Consider the following 19,213-nt stretch of genomic DNA (forward strand, 5'->3'; position numbering starts at 1 on the left):
GAATAAGACTGGAAATACAGGAGAATTGTCAGGATCTAATGAGAGAACGAAAGGGACAAAGTGCTGTCCTTTGGTTCTGGAATGTTCTTCCTTTTAGTCTCATTCTTCTTGCCTGAAGCTCGGAGGAGGAAGAGGGAGAGAGGAGAAAACCTTGAGAAGAACTAGGTCATCGTCCTCAGCAAGTGGTTTGTGACCTGAATAAACAGTAGAAATGCTGAACACCAGGCCAATCTAAGGACCAAATCTAACAGCATCAGCAGTTTCTAGGACTGAAGCTGAGTGACAGTGATCTTTACTACTGCAACTCCAGTGTTCTCAGCAAATACTTGGTTGGGTCAAATCAGGTACTTTCATCCAAAAATCCCCTTTGGGTCCTCTGGGGATCCCCCGTCCTTAATCTCCCCAATCCCTCACCACCCCACTCTTACATAATGCCCATCTCCCCATTTTCCCTTCAGTCTAGGTTCATAGCCTTGACCAGAATGAAACTCTTCTGTGATTCTAAGGCCAGCTTAGAAGAAGGTCACCAGGATCCCTGCCCAAAAGTGCTTCTCTCTCAAGTCACTAAAGCTACCTGTAGGCTTCAGAATAAACTGCAGAGTAGAAAATAATCTCTCTTGTTAAGAATAAGCAGGATCAGAAATTTGTTTACGGGATCAAACCTTCTTGCTTTCACAAATGTTTTCCCTTTCTGGAAAACCCAGAACGGGAATTGAGAAATTACATGTTGTACAACAAGTTATATGTTGTACTCCAATAAACCACAATCTGGGATGTTGGTTTCACAGTCTATAGATGACTGGGACACTGATCCCAGTCTTTGGATTGGGAATGACTGGAGTAGTTCTTTCTCTGGCCTCTACCCAACCAGCTTCTCTGGGTAGAGAAGGGAATCAAATTCCTTGGTGTTGAACAAACACGGGGTCCAGTTTATTCATTCTTATCTAGTGCCCATAGGTTGGCTTCATCTACGAAAGCAAACTTTGATCAGGGAAGGATGTGCCTTTTGTGATATGGGAACTAGTCAACGGTAAATCCTTCTTTTTTCTTTTAAGGGAAGTCTCAAATAATTCACAGGGTTTTCTTCTCATTATAATCACAGATAGAAGATTTTAAGAATGTATGAATGGCAGCTACCTTCAGATTTCTTTCACTGTTGTGAGGATCTAATGAAATCTGGATATTGGCTACTGTGAAGACAGTCTGGGAAACGCTAAAAGAAACCTGTTTATACAGCATCGATATTTAAATGATACCGTTTTTAATTTTCATAACTGAAAGCCAAAGTCTGCAGTAACTATTAAATTGAATAAGTTATTCTCAGAGCTATTTTTGACCAATTTAGAAAAATTTTAAAGGCCTAACTGAATCACTGACTTTCAGATAATCTAGCTTGTGTGTTATGGGCAGTATATGACATTTTTCTAGATGAAATCATACTGTTGTCTTATGTGCCCATAAAACAACATTGCTCATGTTCAAAAAGCCCTGATTTATCATGATTATTTCTTGTCTAGACCTTTCCTGGATAGAAACTAAGTATCTTTGAATGGCTTATTTCAAATGCCTCCCTTACTATCTGTGGTAGGAATAGAAACTGGTACAAACTATATGGACAAACCATCTGGCAATAATGAAACAAAAGACTTAACATGAACATTTGTTCATAGCCATCTACCCAGCAATTCTACTTCTGGTAATTTAGAATGAGAAAATAATCTGAAATGTTAACAGAAATTTACACATAAGAAGAATCGCTCCAGTGGAATTTAGAACACATTCTCCATAATTTTTTATACTCTTCTCTATAGGTTCTTGTAACAAATTATAAGCAGCCCAAACATAAACAGGAAGATAACTTAGTATGTAATGGTCTTTTACAAAATGAAATACGTCATAGTCATTAAAAATGGCAGCATATATTAGAGAAATGCCAATCAAAACTACAATGAGGTGTCACCTCACACCAGTCAGAATGGCCATCATTAAAAAGTCTACACATAACAAATGCTGGAGAGGGCGTGGAGAAAAGGGAACCCTCCTACACTGTTGGTGGGAATGTAAACTGGTGCAGCCACTATGGAGAACAGTATGGAGGTTTCTCAAAAAATTAAAAATAGAGTTGCCATATGATCCAGCGATCCCACGACTGGGTGTATATCCAGACAACACTATAATTCAAAAAGGTACATGTACCCTTATGTTCATAGCAGCACTATTCACAATAGCCAAGACACGGGAACAATCTAAATGTCCATCAACAGATGAATGGATAAAGAAGATGAGGTATGTGTGTGTGTGTCTGTGCGCGTGTGTATACACACACACATGCACACACACGCAACAGAATACTACTCAGCCATAAAAAAGAATGAAATAATGCCATTTGCAGCAACATGGATCCAACTAGAGATTACCAAGCTAAGTGAGCTAAGTCAGAAAGGGAAAGACAAATACCATATACTATCACTTATATGTGGAATCTAAAATATGACACAAAGGAACCTATCTATGAAAGAGAAACAGACTCCCAGACATACAGAACAGACCTGCAGTTGCCAAGAGGCAGCAGAGGTGGGGGAGGGGTGGAGTGGGAGGTTGGGATTAGCAGATGTAAGCTATTATATACAGAATGGATAAACAACAAGTTCCTACTGTAGAGCACGGGGAATCATGTTCAATATCCTGTGCTAAACCATGATGGAAAAGAATACGAAAAAGGAATGTATATCTGTATAACTGGATCACTTTGACAGCAGAAGTTAACACAACACTGTAAATCAACTATGCTTCCATTACAAAAATTTTTTAAATGGGAGCATATATATATATATATAGTATATATGCTAGCACATACATAGAAACTTTTTGGTAAGGGGAAATAGGACTCTGTTAATCCTATTTTATTCTGAGCATAGAGAGCTTTACTTTTCACTTACACCTTTCTGTACTCTGAATTATAAAATGACCATGTATTACTTTTATTTTGAAAATTAATAAAAATATTAATAGAGCATTAGTGGCATGAGAAAATGATTAAGTGAAAAAAGGACTATAAACACGGTATGTATAGTACGATTAGGAAAAATCTTAGAAATACATCACATGTTAATAATCATATTTCCAACTTTCAATAAAAATAAAATGTGCCTTAAAATGTTAGCTAGTTAAACAATACCAACTTGTTTTCTAATCTGGTTTTCCAAAATTGAATCTTTTTCTCCCAGTGGACCTCACATAAACTGGAATCTCATTCTTCTTTGCTGAATTAATCACAGATCCCACATGATCAAGGGTCAATTTGTTTCAGAAGTAGATTCCGTCAAGATATGTAAACATGTTGGAGAGTGTATTTTTGTTACATTGAACATAACACAAAAAAGGGGTGCTGCTTCAGAGTTAACTTGCGCTGTATTGTTACCTATATGCACCCTAGTCATGTAAAGGGCAGTATCAGTGTAGAGACTCTGGAGCCAGACCGCCCCAGTTCATCATCCTGGCTCCATCTTCGCTGCCTGGTTAATCCTGGGCAAGTGACTGAACCTTTCAGTGCTTTAGCTTCCTTGTCTGCAAGACGGCACTTACCTTACCGGGCTTGTGAGAATTAAATGAATGTGTGTGAAGTGGCTAGAACACTTCCTGCACACAGTAAGTACTTAATAAGTGTTTGCTACTATTAGCACCACTAATACACCATGCACCTGATTTCAGAAGCATTCTGCGCTGCAGTAATTGGGCAACAAAGGACCGCTCTTTGTAACATGCTGTCTAGTTACACACAGCTCGCGTCTATAGGACCACTGCCCCCTACACATCAGTTTTCACACACAGAGGATATTTTGTAGAGTACACACAAAAAGCTCGCCTGAAGTCCATTTCTGTAATGAAAACTGGTCACTTGAAAATATCTTTATATTAAAGAGATGACACTGAAACTTTCTTCTACTCAAGTTGTAAACGTGGAAGGCCAATGGAGGTAGGATTTAGTATAAAACCTGGCTGTCGGAGTTGGTTAGTTAGATCAGGTCCTTGCAAGGCCCAAAGTACAATGACTGGCTAAACAACTCAGTTTATTTCTCTGCTGGGTGTTCTTTGGTTCAGACTGCATTCTTAATCACAGCCGACCACCTCACAAAGGTACTTCAAGGGGAACCAACAGAGGACTCTACACGGGAGAGGAGACAGGGCTCCGTAAATGTGTGTTCCTTGATTCCTGATCCTGGGAAAGCAATTCAAAGTAACACCTCACGGATGCTGGGCCCAGACCATAATTTGATCACACACACAGTGGTGCTTTCTCTATGCCAAGCGAGCACTGTCTTACAAAGTTATATATGTCATTACTTAAATGAAGGATAGATGGGCCTTCTGGAAAGGAAAGGAAAAAGACAAGGAAAAAGAAAATAAAGAGGAAAAAAGGGAGACAAAGGCATTTGTCTTCCATGTTTGGATTTGACTAGAAAAAATATTTTGAAGAATAAAAGAAAAGTACCTGAGTTACCCACAGCCTTCAAACAGGAAGTCAACAATACTCTTCCTCAGTATGTCACATAGGTAGTTAAACTCCCATGGCATTATACCATTGGCATTTTCCATATGAAAAGTGTGGTAAGTGCAGAGAGAAGAGGCACATAGCCTAACACTAAGGAAAGTCCGAATTCTTTCAGCCATCCCACCACCACGCCACCCTCTTTCACGGAAGATCCAGAGAAGCAGCTTACCTCCACTGAGAATAATGACAGCTATAAATATTGCCAGGTCGCTGTCATCTAATTCCAGTGCATTGAACTTCACAGCAAACTCGAACTTGGGCTCCATAAAGTCACCAAAGGGCTTTCGCAGGCTCTTTAAAAACTCCCTCGTCATGAATCCTTGGCCCTCGGATATGAGAACCCCATCTTTATTCATCAAGGAGGCCAGCATCGTGTAAATGATCTCATGGACGCCGTATTTTAGGAGAGTTACTTGGTCATTCAAGTCAAGATTTACAAACCCAGGAATACTCTTGGCATACTCTGTGATCTCCTGCACAGCTTCCACGGAACGGAACTGACACCCCTGAAAGATGCGGATGGCCACTTCTTTGCTTGGCTCCTGCAGGGGGGTGATGTGCTTGAACTTGATTTTATCTTCTCCCATCATTAAGGAATTCATGTCATAGATAACAAATGGCTGCAAAGAAAAAAGGGAGAAAATGGCCGAGTTGGAGATTTCTATTTCAGTCACCACCACCCCAGGTTCTTTTTTTTTTTTTTTTTGCGTTACGCGGGCCTCTCACTGTCGTGGCCTCTCCCGTTGCGGAGCACAGGTTCCGGACGCGCAGGCTCAGCGGCCACGGCTCACGGGCCCAGCCGCCCCGCGGCACGTGGGATCTTCCCGGACCGGGGCACGAACCCGCGTCCCCTGCATCGGCAGGCGGACTCTCAACCACTGCGCCACCAGGGAAGCCCCCCAGGTTCTTTATGTACACTTGCTTTGTTAACTAAAATCTTTAAAGTCTAAAACACTTAATTAATAATGAGAAAATACTCATGTCTTGATTAACCCTCCAAATTGTCTTCTGGGACCAAACGTATTTTACTAATATTGGCCTCCCTTTCCTTCCACTTATACGGCAACACCTTACCTGTGACTGGCTAATAGCTCCAATTTCTGTTGTTTGGAGGGTCTTGGTTGTTGATTTTTCAAATGATACGAAATCTACTGTTTATTTTGGCTTTCAATGGGTGTATGTTTTTAAACTTCTCTCAATGGAAAAATTATTTCAGCAACTCAGTGTTGAACAGACCCACTTGGACATAAAGTAATCTTGCAATTATAGATTAAATCTACTCAGATCTTGAAAGAAATACAGTGTGCATGTAAACTACACTTAACTATAAAAAAAAATCAGTCTGAAAGCAGATTAAAAATACTGAGCCAAGAAAATGTCTGTTTCATTTTTTTTTAATGCTCTGGAAGCAATCTGTTTCAGAAAGAGCAGCTGTGTAAGGCCTGTGGGTAAAAGCTGCAAAAGTGTCAAATTAAAAAACTTACTTTTCAAAGCATGTGTCCTTAAGGGTCAAGAATCAATAAAACACGTTTATCAGTTTCTCAGGTTTGCAGTGGGCTGCTTTCAAAAGCAACTTGTGTTAGTCATAGATGATCTTTCTCTTTCATTTCCTCGTATAGAATTAACCAAAGGTTTGTGGTCTGTCTCAAAGCTACTCTGCATGAGAAGCGGCTACACTTTATATATATAGTGGATCTACTGAGCTCCACAAGGAGATACCCCTAATAAGAGTTGAGGGTACCTGGGTTCCAGCTTTGGTTCTGCGGTTAACTACGTGACTTTAGAAAAGTCATTTATCTTTCCTAGGCCTCAAATTTCTCAACTGAGGGGAGTGGATTGCATTGGAAGTTTCCAACTCTTCTCTTGAGGATATGCTAGCTGCATTTCTCGCATGTAGTGTCTGCGATGTATGCACGTGTGTATCTGTGTGGGTGTGCACACATACTACATGGCCCCTGAACATGAAGTCTGAGGTACTAAAAATAAAATCTCTTTTGAGCACAGACGCTGAGAATTCTCTCCTCATTGTCAAGAGGAAGCAGATGCAACGAGTGCCAGCAGCAGCCAGCTTCAGACCCACTGGTGCACAGAATCTGACTATTAATCTCTATAGGAGTCTATGATCGTCACCAAACATTTTTTTTTGGCTGCACCACATGGCTTGCGGGATCTTAGTTCCCTGACCAGGGACTGAACCCGGGCCCTGGCAGTGAAAGCGTAGAGTCCTGACCACTGGACCGCCAGGGAATTCCCTTCACCGAACTAATAAGTCTATTCCACACTGAAGGAAATAACAGTCATACTAAGGGGTTTTCAATGTTGAGTAGATTTCCAAACTTGCCTATTATTTCTACACCATTCACTGGAGTTATTCCAGAGATTGTTACTTTTTTAAACCCCCCAATTCACTTCAATTGTATTGTTCAGCAAATACAAAACCACAAAGTAGGACAGATGTGAGTAACCCAAGAGTAAGCTCGCCTGGTGGCTCTAAGTCTTCAAGGAAACCAGGAGTGAAGAGCGCTTACTATGTTTTGGGGAATTTCGCTCCCCCCTCTCCCACTTCAGATTGATATTATTAACGGGAGAGGAAAACAAGGACGGAGTGGATAAGCAGTCACATCAGTTAACACGTGCTACGGTTCTCCAGAACGCCAGATTCGAATCATGAGAAAAACGTTAACAGCACCTAGGGAGAGGTCGTTTCTGTCCTCCAGGAGTTTTGTAGCGTATTGTAATTTACGTTAACAAGAGCCTGGCTTTCTTTACTGCCATGAGAATCTGACGGTACCCGAAGAGTCCCCCTGCACCTGTACAAGTACCAATAACAACGGATATAACGTCGTCCCCTCTTCACAGGTGAAAAGACGGTACCTCCATCTGCCCACCTCAACTTTTGGATGAGCTCAACCACTCAGCTTCTTGGCACAGAATGGATGCATCAAATTCTTCCACCTCCATGTAAGCAATTTATCTGGAACTATGCCCTGATAAATCATCCTGTGACGCTTCCCCTTGACTTCCCCTGTCCCCTCATATAAAGCCCCGGGTTCCTGTTTTCGAAATTCTGTAAGAGTTGCACATAGGGCACAATCCTGCTAATTTTCTCTCTCAATTTAACAACAATGTGACTTGGTAACCCCTTGGCAATCGGCATTGGTCAGGATTTCCTGGCAGTAAACACTCAAGGACACAGAAATGAATCAGCAGCCCCCACCATCATGCCAAACCATTCCAGTCTTTTCTTTAAAAAAAAAAAGAGATCCCTTCAGCGTTTTCAAAACGTGAACTGGCAGAGAATTATGGGTATTGACATGCAAATGAATCCCAGGTGGATTTCTTTGTTTTTCCTCATCATAGCTGATTGTGCTGTTTTCGTTGCATTTCTGAAGTCTGCATAGTCTTTCAACCCCCATGCGGATCTGTCAAACTGCAAGAGTGATTGGACACGATCTGCACAGAGATCTGCCTTTCTTCACCACCAGTTCACCAATTCTTAGACTGCAAACAGTTCACCTGCACATTTCACACTGGGACCTCCTTATCCTGAAACAGCGGAAAAGATAGTGGCCCACCTGGTTTGCAGAGGGCTGACCTCTTAAGACCATGGGTGGAATTCAGCCAGTGGAGTTTATCTTGGATCATGAATTTAACATTACACTTCTGGTAAAATATTCCCCATAAAATGTACTTCACTTCCATGTTTCTGTATTTTCTACAAAGCAAAGGGAAGCCTTACATTCTCTATTAGCTTGCACCGTATCACTGGATGATCTGCCATTTTAAGAGGAACCATATCCTCTTCAAATGTGGTCTTAATTATTTTACACTTTTAGTTGGGGGCTAACAATGTATTTATCTTCAGACACTATATCAAATGGCTAGATAAGCATCTCTCCTTAACAGGAAAGAATGCTTAATTATGTCTAGGATGTTATCAGGGATAGATCCAGCCTTTGTGGGGCCTGAAATGTACACGATTGTTGAGGACATTTACAACTGTTGGGTTCAGTAATACAAATTATAGGAATAAATAGCTCAGGCCCTTTCTCGAGCTTTGGAAGGGGCTCAGCACAAGGGAGAGGCCCTGAAGCTTCATTAGCTTCATGGTGAGTTGGCCTTTGGCTGATTTAAGTGCTTGTACTTCTCCTATTTTGGACACACCAGAACAAGGTCAGAATGGAATGAAGAAAATTGCACTTGAACACAATGTTTCTCCAGGGAAACAAAACGGTTTCTGTAAGAGGAAGTTAGTTTTCTTTGGAGAGATACATCAAGTGTAATTTATTTTGATATGTTTTGATTTTCAAAAAACGGCTCCACATATCAAAAGCGGGATGGGATTAAGGATACTGTTTTTATAGACAACTGAAATTAGTTCTAGATCTATAGCAACACCTGCTATGTGTAACACAAAGATCATGGTGGAAGCTGGCTTACTAATGAAAACCAAGTAGAGTAATAAAACTTTACTGTTCTGAATGGACATTTAGAACAATATTGTTTCTTAGGAGTCCAACAACATCAGCATTTTAATATACAAGTTGTTTTAGTGATTATACATGAACGCTCTACGTTTACAGCTCCTTTTGAACAATAAAATGGCAAGCTAGAGGAGATAAATGAGAAAATCAACTAAGAAAGCACAGATTATTCTGGTGATTTCTCCAATTTGGGAGATTGAAATTAGTGCAGGATTCAATCACCTGGTAACCACGTCAGAGTTAAAACTGGCCTGGAAAGAGGTGTGCGCCATCCCATGGGGCTCTCCTGGTAGTCTTAGTTTTCCTGACAGATTAGAGCAAAGGCTCAAGGAAGAAAATTGAATTCTTAGGGCCTATCTTCTTCATCTTCTTTTCTTCTTTCTTTTTATAAGTCTGACTGACTTTTCATCTTCTGAGACACACATGGTTCTCCTTGATTAGCTCCAATGGGTGAATGTTAATCCAAAATGCATTGGTTGGGTTTCCTCAACTTCTTTCTGGTTTCTCCCCTGTCGTTCCCATTTCCCTCTTGTTGAGAACCATGGCGTTTAGAGAACTAAAGCGTTTCAGAAATAACCTACATCATCATTCTCTGACTATGTATGAATAAACTGAACTCAAGACTTTCCAAAGTCAAACAGCTATTTATAGCAAACCCTAAACAAGATCTCCTCACTCATGACTAATTCTTTTCTCTTTCTGTTGCTTTCTACATGACTTCCCCACTTTTGCTTTTTTAAATACAATGACTATTCTGGGAGGAAATGGGGCCTTTAAACTCTTATATGCCAGGATCTTGGAGGCAGTGTCCTTTGAACTATTATTTCCTAGAGATGCCAATTAAGTGCTGTATGTGATCGAAGTTAAGTTTGAAAGTCTCTCAAACTGTAATCTTGTTTTCTTACATGGTTTAGAGATTTAAGACAAATAAAAACTTAATACGAAGAATTATTCACACTCTAATGAACCAGCACATAGGCACAGCTCTTAAAGAAAAGTCTATTGCTGGCCAAAATGTTACAGAGCTGGCAAACAAGGGTACTGGCCAACTGAGTCTAATCATTAAAAAATGAAAAAAAAAAATAAAATGCTTTTCTTCTTAACTATATAGAATATTATCTTTTTAATTTATGGTCTGAAAGAACACCATTGGTTCAGATCTGTTACATCTTTAGTTATATTCCCGACAGTATTGGAAATAAAGAAATTTATTTTTTTAATATGAACATACGGATTAATGATTCCAGGAGCCCAACTTCTTCAGTCACCATTGAAACAAATCAGCACTACCATCCTGCTCTTTTTGTGTCCCCTGCATCGGCAGGCGGATTCTCAACCACTGCGCCACCAGGGAAGCCCCCATCCTGCTCTTTATACTGTGGTTCCTAAGGCTCTTTTCTCTGAGGGTCTGTTTGGTACCTTTCTTCCCAGGGGAGCAAATTCCACCTCACTGAGGCTTTTCCACAGTGAAAGAGGGAAAGAGACCACACTTTGTTTAGTTGTTAAGTGTAGCATTTAAAAGGACAGATATCTTTCCAACAGTTTGAGTTACAGATTCGATGGCCCTTGTAAATTTTGGGATGCGAAAATTTACGTGGGTACAGAACTGTTTTCGCAAAAGTTTACATTTCAATACCGGTTTTACTATTTGAAAGGTTCATATTCCACACACTATTTAGAAGAACCATTTTTATGATGGCACCAGTTTGCTCCTGTAATTATAAAAACAGTGACTCCACATAGATCCATCATAAGCGATGGGATGCTTTGGGACCCAAAGTCCAATATAGTACAAATAACAAGCTTTATTCCTTATTTGCAGACAAGAGTGCAGCCAGGAGGGCCTCACCATGTCTCAGATATGGAGTGAAAAGTTGGCAGACACACCAAGGGTTTTTCTATTTATTGTTTTATGACAAACCATGGCACTGAAGATGGTTTTTGAAAACCACTCTCTGTTTATTTTCATCAACAAACACGGGGTCACGTGACAGTGACACACCCAGTGTGATCACCGCATGGGGGGGGCGGGAAGCAGTCAAACACTGCGAACTTCCAAAGTCCATTCAGTTCTCAGGTTGCCTTCAGGAGATAAGCACCCTCGCTCTAGCATGTCTATGGTTTTTAGAGTTCAGCAGGTTCTCTCAAAGAAGGGGCTGGGCTGGAACAAGCCATTGAAAGGGAAGTAGACTGTGAGAAGAGTCGGTTCTATTCCTATCTGAGGGCGGCTGAAAGGCCTATTGCTCCTAAAATTTCTTCAGTGAGACCATTTCCCATCTTTCCCTAAGCCTAAGGTTCCCAAGCGTTATTCTTTGCGGCGAGACAATGAAAGTAGGGCCAATCATATCCCTAAGATATGATACCTAAGTTAAAAAGATAGGAGGGGAGAAGGGGCATTTAATTTATCTGTTCTTTATCTGTTCTGTTCTGCAAGGTGGCACCGGTGGATAAGAGATAGAAGAGAGTTTGGCGGGGAAGGGAGAGGCCCTGGTTGGCCTGGAGGCAAATGCTGGAGCTGGGCCTAGGCAATGGTTAAAATGAGCAGGAAGAGAAATTTAAAGAATGGCCTCTTCCATAAAGTCATTTCCTTTTCCAAAGGTTCTGGGTAACTGGTCATTCATCCACTATGCTGAGTAGCCTCCCCCAGGCTTGACTGAACCAACCCTAAGGACGTCAGTTCAAGCAGGGTGCACAGTGAGAAGCAAACTGCTCTATCGCACCAGCCACGGCCATCTTCCACATCCCCCACCTTCTCACGAGTCCACACTTCTGCACAACTTCTCCCATCAATGCAAATCTTAACTTTCAAAAGTCCTGGCCAAGTGATAACATAACAGCCCCCAGATAGATGCTATCAAATGAATAACATGACCACGTAAGATAAAGAACAAATCTCTAGTCTCACTGCAAGTCACATTTTGATTATTTTTTTTTCCCTTTCGCATATTCCTCTCTGAACTATTTCTTTCCACTAGTGCTTAATTTGATTTTGCAAGATAAGGAGAAAAGAGAGAGCCAAACAACCCTATTGCGGTTTTGTGTAACCAGGGGATGGACTATTCTAATTTGGCCCAGTCTCTTTTTCTTTCCCAGACCCTAACAAGAGGCAATTTTGCCTCTCTCCAGACCTTTAACGGTGCCCGGGTTGGTGAGAAAAATCTTGGGTTAGAGGCCCTCTGATGAAAGTCCAGAATTTCAAAGGGCATAGGCAGCAGCTTTAAATTCAATTAAGCAAATACATTCTGAGTAACTATTACAGGGCAAGGCACAGTCCTAGTTACTACAGAGGGAAAAAGGACAAACTTGAGAAGGCTATCATCAAGCATTTTACAGCCCTTTCCCTTAAAACAGCTTAATACCTAGTTACCCCATAAAAAGCCTACAATTACCTTAGTTTCAACTCAAAGATTTAGAGCCAAGGAGTCAACCGGCGTGATCTTTTAAAGTGATTTACAGTGGATCGGGCTGTGGGACCCTGAGTAACAGTCAGAACGGTCCGCTGGCCCCTGGGAGTGCAAATTTAACATCTTGACTAATGAGGAAATCTGTTTTTTACATGCTTCCCTCTTATCTTTCAGGTACTATTAAATTAATAGGATTTCCAGTGTGGACTGCAGGTCTGGATTGGGAGATTAAAAGAAGGTGAGAAAGCAGTCCCTGGAAACTAAATGGCCCAAGGCAAACTGTGGAGTAAACACTGTGCTCTGGGCTGTCCCCCTGTCATCAAAGCTCTCCCAGCTCAGGGTCTCCGGTTAGGTTCCCGGTTCCACATGGGCTCTCAGCGAGCTGTCGAGCTGTCGCAAGCTGCCTTCAATCGTGAACCCTGTTTAGCTGTGTCGCCCTGATCTTCCTTTTGTTTCTCTACCTTTAAATGAACACAGTTTACTTTCCGTAGTCAAATAAACTATGGAGAGGTCATCTGCTTTTGTTTTGCTGTGCCCTGATTTTTTCAATGAAAGAATACGTAGACTCAGCTTTACTATGACCTATATACTCCATGGCCCTGCCCTATGGAAGACAGCAGCCCTCCTCACTAGAGTTCAAGAACGAAACAGCACAAGGAAACTTGCCTGACTGTGAATGTACTGGGACAGCAGAACAAGGTGGAAAAGTCCTGCCATTCTCACTATTCATAAAAATAAACCATAACTCAGAACGCTTTCCCAAGGTGAAACTTCCACAGTGCCTATGTCAACCTGGCCACTGCTGGCCGATGGGCAGGACTGGCTTCAGGGAGGAGAACGCACTCAAGTAGGGGAGGCACAGGGCCTGCTTTCCGGTGTAGCTTCTGCCACGTGCTAACTCTGCGACCTCAGGGCAAAGTGCTCAACCTCTCTGGACTTCAGTTTCCTCATCTTTAAAAAGAGGATAATAATAGCAGCTGTAAGGTGGTCATGGGTCCTGAACATAATAAATATGCAGGAATTAAAATAAATTATAAACAACTGGGTACAGGTATAACACTGTCAGAAAACCTACTGCCCTTCTTGATATGTGGCTTTTTATGCAACAATATCCCTCAGAAGTTTTCTTTATCTATTAGCTGATTCCACTCTTACGGTTTGCTAAAAGGGGAAAAAAAAAAAAACCCCATCTTGAGATAGTCATCAAAATACATTAACGGGTGATAAAACTTTTCCCAAAACATAACTGAGTGGGGGAAAGAGTTACACATTTCTGTCCAGTAATCGCACACCTTTCCTGCAGGGGTTCGTCTGAAAATAAACGACAGCATAAGAAGGCTTTCAAGGGCTGGGACAGTGTCTTCTGAATGTTCTGTGGCTCTTACTGCCCTAGGAACCTGCTGCAGATATTATACTCAGAGTCAGACCCTACCTGTGAAAACTGCGGAACAGAGATGTGGCCCAGGTCACAGTGCAAGTTGATGGCAGAATTGTGACCAGAATTCAGGCACAGTTATATGTTGTTTTAATATAATTCCAAGTTGCTTTCTCAGTTTCCTATCAGGGAAGAATTTTGCCTCTTGGAAAATTTGACTCAATCACCATTATGACCCACTCTGGGTTTCCTAAACAGTGGTCATCAAGGTGCCTGCAGATGTTTGAGAATGCGCTGGGGTACAGCCCCGGCTCCTCAGAGCCTCCAAGAAGAGAAAATTCATACACACAATAAAAGGACAGAGCTTCCAGTTCCCAGGAATAATCAAGACAGTGCTGCAAGGAAAGAAAAGTGGTGTAATATCTGAAATGTAGTTTTATACCCCACGGGTAACTTCTCAGAGGTAATCTGAGTAGTTCGGAATGATACAACATTGGGATGGACTACCTTTTCCAAACCTAGGTCAGGCCCTTCCCAGAGAAAAGCAGAGCTGTTTGAAGGCATACAGATGCGGCCAGTTATTTTGATGCCAAAAAAAGACATGGACCCTGAAAGCGCATGGTGGGGTGAGGGAGGTCAGAGCTCCATTTGCTCAAGTTAAGATGACCTGTACCTTGTTACACTATTCTCAAAAATTTTATTAGGAGAGCTTGCAGGAGTTTTTCCCCTTTTCAAAATGTCTACTTACCCTATCTGAAAACACTTCCTCTCCTCTGTTTTCAGACTCAGCCTGTGGTAGGTACCAGCCGCCAGCTGAGTGGTACTCCGCGCGTGTGTGTGTGTCTGCGTGTAACATGGTAAGTCATTTACTCAAAGGGAAAGCAACAACGACAAACCCAGCCACCCCAAATGAAGACAGTAGAAGAGAACTAACTGATTTGTCTGTTGTCTTTCCCGTCAAGATCGCCCTCGCCTTTGCTTTGGTCAGCGGGAAGGACTTTATGTACGAGTCGTACAAATGTTTTGCCAGGGCCCGGAGATCAGCAGACTCTGGGTTCAGCTGGTCGATATCACTGGAGATCTCCGCCAACAGCTTCTCCTTCTCGGCCTGTGGCATCCGCCCAAACCTGATGGCTACAGAGGAAGAGAAACGGCAGGATGAATGACTGCATTATTGTATATATATATATATACACATCACAACTTCTTTTATCCTTTCATTCATCAGTGGACACTTAGGTTGTTTCCATTTCTTGGCTATTGTAAATAATGCTGTAATGAACATGGTGGGGGCGAATGAATTAAGTTGAGTCTTATTAAAAATGTTTCTGGCCTTTAGCATCTCAGGGGTGAACTTGCAGTCATATCAGGCTTTTGACAATGAGTAAGGCTTCGTCTCACGGTCAGTTTTCCACTTTTAACAAGTTGATTTTGCAACAGCTGTAGCCTGTAAACGACACTTATATAACACTATTGCTTTTCATATGACTGTTGCCAATAAGTTATGTTTTTCCACCTCTCTTTCTGAGGAAGAAAAAATGTGCGCATTTAGAGGTTTTGCAGGATTTGGCAACCTAGTAACTATCACTTTATTTTCCAGCTCCTTTAAAGTAAAACAAGGAGCAGCCTTATCACCGTTATTAAGTAATTTTTAAGTTGGGGTAACATTTTTCCAACTATGTGTGAAGAATATTTAAACATTTGCCTAGGTTTCCTTCCAAGGTCGAGATGAGCAAACACACGACAGCCTCATCTTCTGACCCTGAAGTCTTACTTGACAACATTTAATTCATTCACTGAACACCTGTTTGATGGAAGACACTGGCTTGACAGACTGGACTGGGAGACACAAGGATGAAAGGGACGCATCTAGCAGATCCCAGACATAAAAGGGCCGAAACATACACGTATTCTTCTTCTTTCCTGTATCGCTCTTTACGGGCTCCTTCCTTCCCACCTAAGCTGAGTTCAAGCTTCTGACCCTGGCATGATCTCCCCCCTCAGGCTCTTTCCTCCCCCACTGGACTTGCTGAAAGAGTCGTCTTCCCTTTCTGTCTTAACTATTTACTTCCCGACCCACTGCAATCTAGTTTTTCCTCATTTAAATTCACCAGAGCTTTGCTCTTAAAAGGATCCAAAGCTTTCCTCACACTCAGATCCGGGGGCCTATTCTGAGTGCTCGTTCTGTTTGAGCTTCCCAGCTTCCTCCCAGCTGTTAATACTGTTGACCTTCTCCACCCTCTTATTTCAAACTTGCCTCGCACTGGTTCGTGCTTTTCTGGCTCTGCTATCTTTCTGCCCGCGATTTTCCAGAGACATCTTTGACGGTGCCTCTTCCTTCACTTACATTCTGCTCTTCCTAGTTTGATCTGCTCTCTAACTCAGAAAACCTGCTGATGACTCCTGCCCTCTCTTTCCCTGAGATTTGGACCCTTATTTTTCGCTTCTTCCTGTGTTCCTCTGCACAGGGATGCTGGATATGCCATAAATACCTCAAATGCAACATGAAATCAAACTTCGTTCTCCCCTCCAAACTGTCTCCTCTTACTGTGTTCCCTTCTTGGTTATTTCACTCTATCACCCAAACTAGACACCTCAAATAATCTTTGACAACCCGTCTCTCCTTGGACACTCGTATTCATTGGTCACTGCTGAGATATTTCTCTCCACGCCATTTCTTCTCACTGTTCCCAATGTTTTAGATCACAATATTGCACTGGTCTTCTGATGGATCTCCCCGATTTTTCCCTCTCTAACTTCTCCTTTTTGGCTGTCGGTAGTTTGGTTTTTGGTAATACAGGTCTGATGACTCCCTCGATTTATAAGAATGTGGTGCTACAGGAAAGGTAAGAGACACACAGAAGAGAAAGAGTGGGGAATTAGAAGCCGGATGGAAAAGAAGGCTTTTGAACTGGGCCTTCAGCACCACACAGGGTTTTCCTCACACCACAAAGAAGATGAAAGAAACAAAAAGTAACACGTTGCAGTTTAAATTTATTTGCCATTCAGGCTTTTCTTTTTTTGCAACATACATAGTGCTTCTGTTTACAAGGAAGGAGAGAACTACCTTAAAAATGCTGAATGCCACAAAAATCTGTGAAACCATTTTTCTAGCATTTTCTGAAGCTGCTAAAAAATTATTTTGAAAGTTGTCGCTTTTTTTTTCAATAAAAGAATCCATCATTTATATAAGAGGATATCCTAATCAGTAAAGCTAAGGTTTCACTAACTTTTTATATTTATAAAAATTATTATTTCTGTCCAAACTGAATGGTATGGGGAAACCTAGCTGGATGACTCGTAAGTAATATAAGTCAACTCTTCTTTACTTCAGATTTTTTTTTAAATGCACAGCCTAAACTTATTATTTTATTATTTAGTTCATACGAAAAGCAGCTCTTGAATATTAAATATTCGCTGGTCAAAATTCTTAATGACTAAATTATCCTATTAAAAATAAAGAGGACACATTTTAAAAATATGATTAATGTCAAGGATCTTGACAGCAGGACTTTAAAACAGAAATTGTACTTTGAAAAACTATAAAAACGTGTATGAGTATCCGTTTGACTGAAGAGGCAACATTAATATACAAGAGTATTTTTATTAAGATCCAGCATCACTATTTCAAAGTGTAAAAACAAGTAGTAGCGGGTACAACGATCACTTAGGAATTTGTTTCTTTTTGCGGTACTCAGGCCTCTCACTGTTGTGGCCTCTCCCGTTGCGGGCCGGATGCGCAGGCTCAGTGGCCATGCCTCATGGGCCCAGCCGCTGTGCGGACCGGGGCACGAACCCGTGCTCCCTGTATCAGCAGGCGGACTCTCAACCACTGCGCCACCAGGGAAGCCCAGGATTTTGGTTCTTTATTTCCGCTTTACGTTCGCTTAGAGCTTTCCTCTATAGGTGGTGTCTAGACGGGGCATTGAGCTGACTGTGTTCTGGACACCTCAGGAAGACTTCGGAGCTGTCAGCAGGATTGAACCATGGTCTAGAAATGATGGACTGTTAAATACCAAAATAAGTGGAACTTCGTTTATCTTGACCATCATATTAAAACAAAAACTTTCTTCCCAAAACGTGTCAATCCAACACCTGGGTGCTTCTTCTACCTAATGCTGGATATTTGAGAAACAACTATGTATCCAAATGGAAGAATTCTGAAATCATGTCCTTCTATGATGTTTAGACTACATGTCAGTCAAAATGAAAGTTACATCTGAAGATGGAACCATATACCATGAACCATTAATCAAATATACCATTTATACTTTCCCTACCCCAGACTGCCCTGGATTTGTACTCTGGGGTTACATCGTTATGCGATCATCAAACACACTGACTTAAATTGCTGACGAATTGATCAGAACTGATCAGGGAGACCTGATTCAGGCATATGAAAAACATATAGGTGGAAACTTTTAAATTCAGGCAAATGACATAGCTAGATATTTGGAAGACTGCGCCACTGTCTGTAAGACATGGACTAGCTGGTTGAAAAGTGAGGTAGGTTGTTTGATTTACATACAATCATAGAATTTTCAAAGTTGAAAGGACTTAGCAATCACTGATTTTTTAAAAATTAGTTAATTATTTTTAATTTTTGGTTGCACTGGGTCTTTGCTGCTGTGCCTGGGCTTTCTCTAGTTGTGATGAGCAGGGACTACTCTTCGTTGTAGTGCGTGGGCTTCTCATTGTGGTGGCTTCTCTTGTTGTGGAGCAAGGGCTCTAGTTGCGCGGGCTTCAGTAGTTGTGGCACACAGGCTCAGTAGTTGTGGCCTGTAGGCTCTAGAGTGCAGGCTCAGTAGTTGTGGCGCACAGGCTTCGCTGATCTGCAGTATATGGGATCTTCCCGGACCAGGGCTCGAACCCATGTCCCCTGCATAATTGACAGGAGGGTTCTTAACCATTGTGCCACCAGGGAAGCCCGCAATCATTGATTTTAGTGATTTTCCAACAATAGTTCCCAGAGTCCCTAGGGATCCTTGAAGGTGACTTCAAAATCTCCTTCAAAGGTGGGAGCGGATGGCTAACCGGGAAGCTAAATGCACTGAAGGGAATGAACAGAGACCAAAGAGCAGAAGGAAAAGTAACACGGAATGGAGAGAATTCACTCTGGGGGATGTTTATTTCTTCTCATGTGTACTGTGAATCGCAAGGAGCTGATCTTGGGGGCTTCCCTGGTGGTGCAGTGGTTAAGAACCCGCCTGCCAATGCAGGGGACATGGGTTTGAGTCCTGGACTGGGAAGATCCTACATGCCACAGAGCAACTAAGCCCGTGTGCCACAACTACTGAGCCGGCGCTCCAGAGCTGCGAGCCACAACTACTGAGCCCGTGTGCCACAACTACTGAAACCCACGTGCCTAGAGCCCATGCTCTGCAACAGGAGAAGCCAC

At 41.8% G+C, this 19,213-nt stretch overlaps 1 protein-coding gene across 3 annotated transcripts in view; it reads right to left on the reverse strand.

Annotated features, from left to right (window-relative positions):
* The window catches only part of PPARG (peroxisome proliferator activated receptor gamma), a 128,146-nt gene that overhangs the window by 11,947 nt on the left and 96,986 nt on the right, over positions 1-19,213 (reverse strand). For all 3 annotated transcript variants that reach the window (XM_059076110.2, XM_067043409.1, XM_059076111.2), the window contains 2 exons: positions 14,750-14,949; positions 4,722-5,172 (listed from right to left, as the gene is read on the reverse strand). In XM_059076110.2, the coding sequence (XP_058932093.1) occupies positions 4,722-5,172; positions 14,750-14,949 (651 nt within the window). The remainder of the gene's footprint in view (positions 1-4,721; positions 5,173-14,749; positions 14,950-19,213) is intronic.

This window comes from Kogia breviceps, chromosome 10 (assembly GCF_026419965.1).
Source record: "Kogia breviceps isolate mKogBre1 chromosome 10, mKogBre1 haplotype 1, whole genome shotgun sequence".
NCBI classification, from domain to species: domain Eukaryota; kingdom Metazoa; phylum Chordata; class Mammalia; order Artiodactyla; family Physeteridae; genus Kogia; species Kogia breviceps.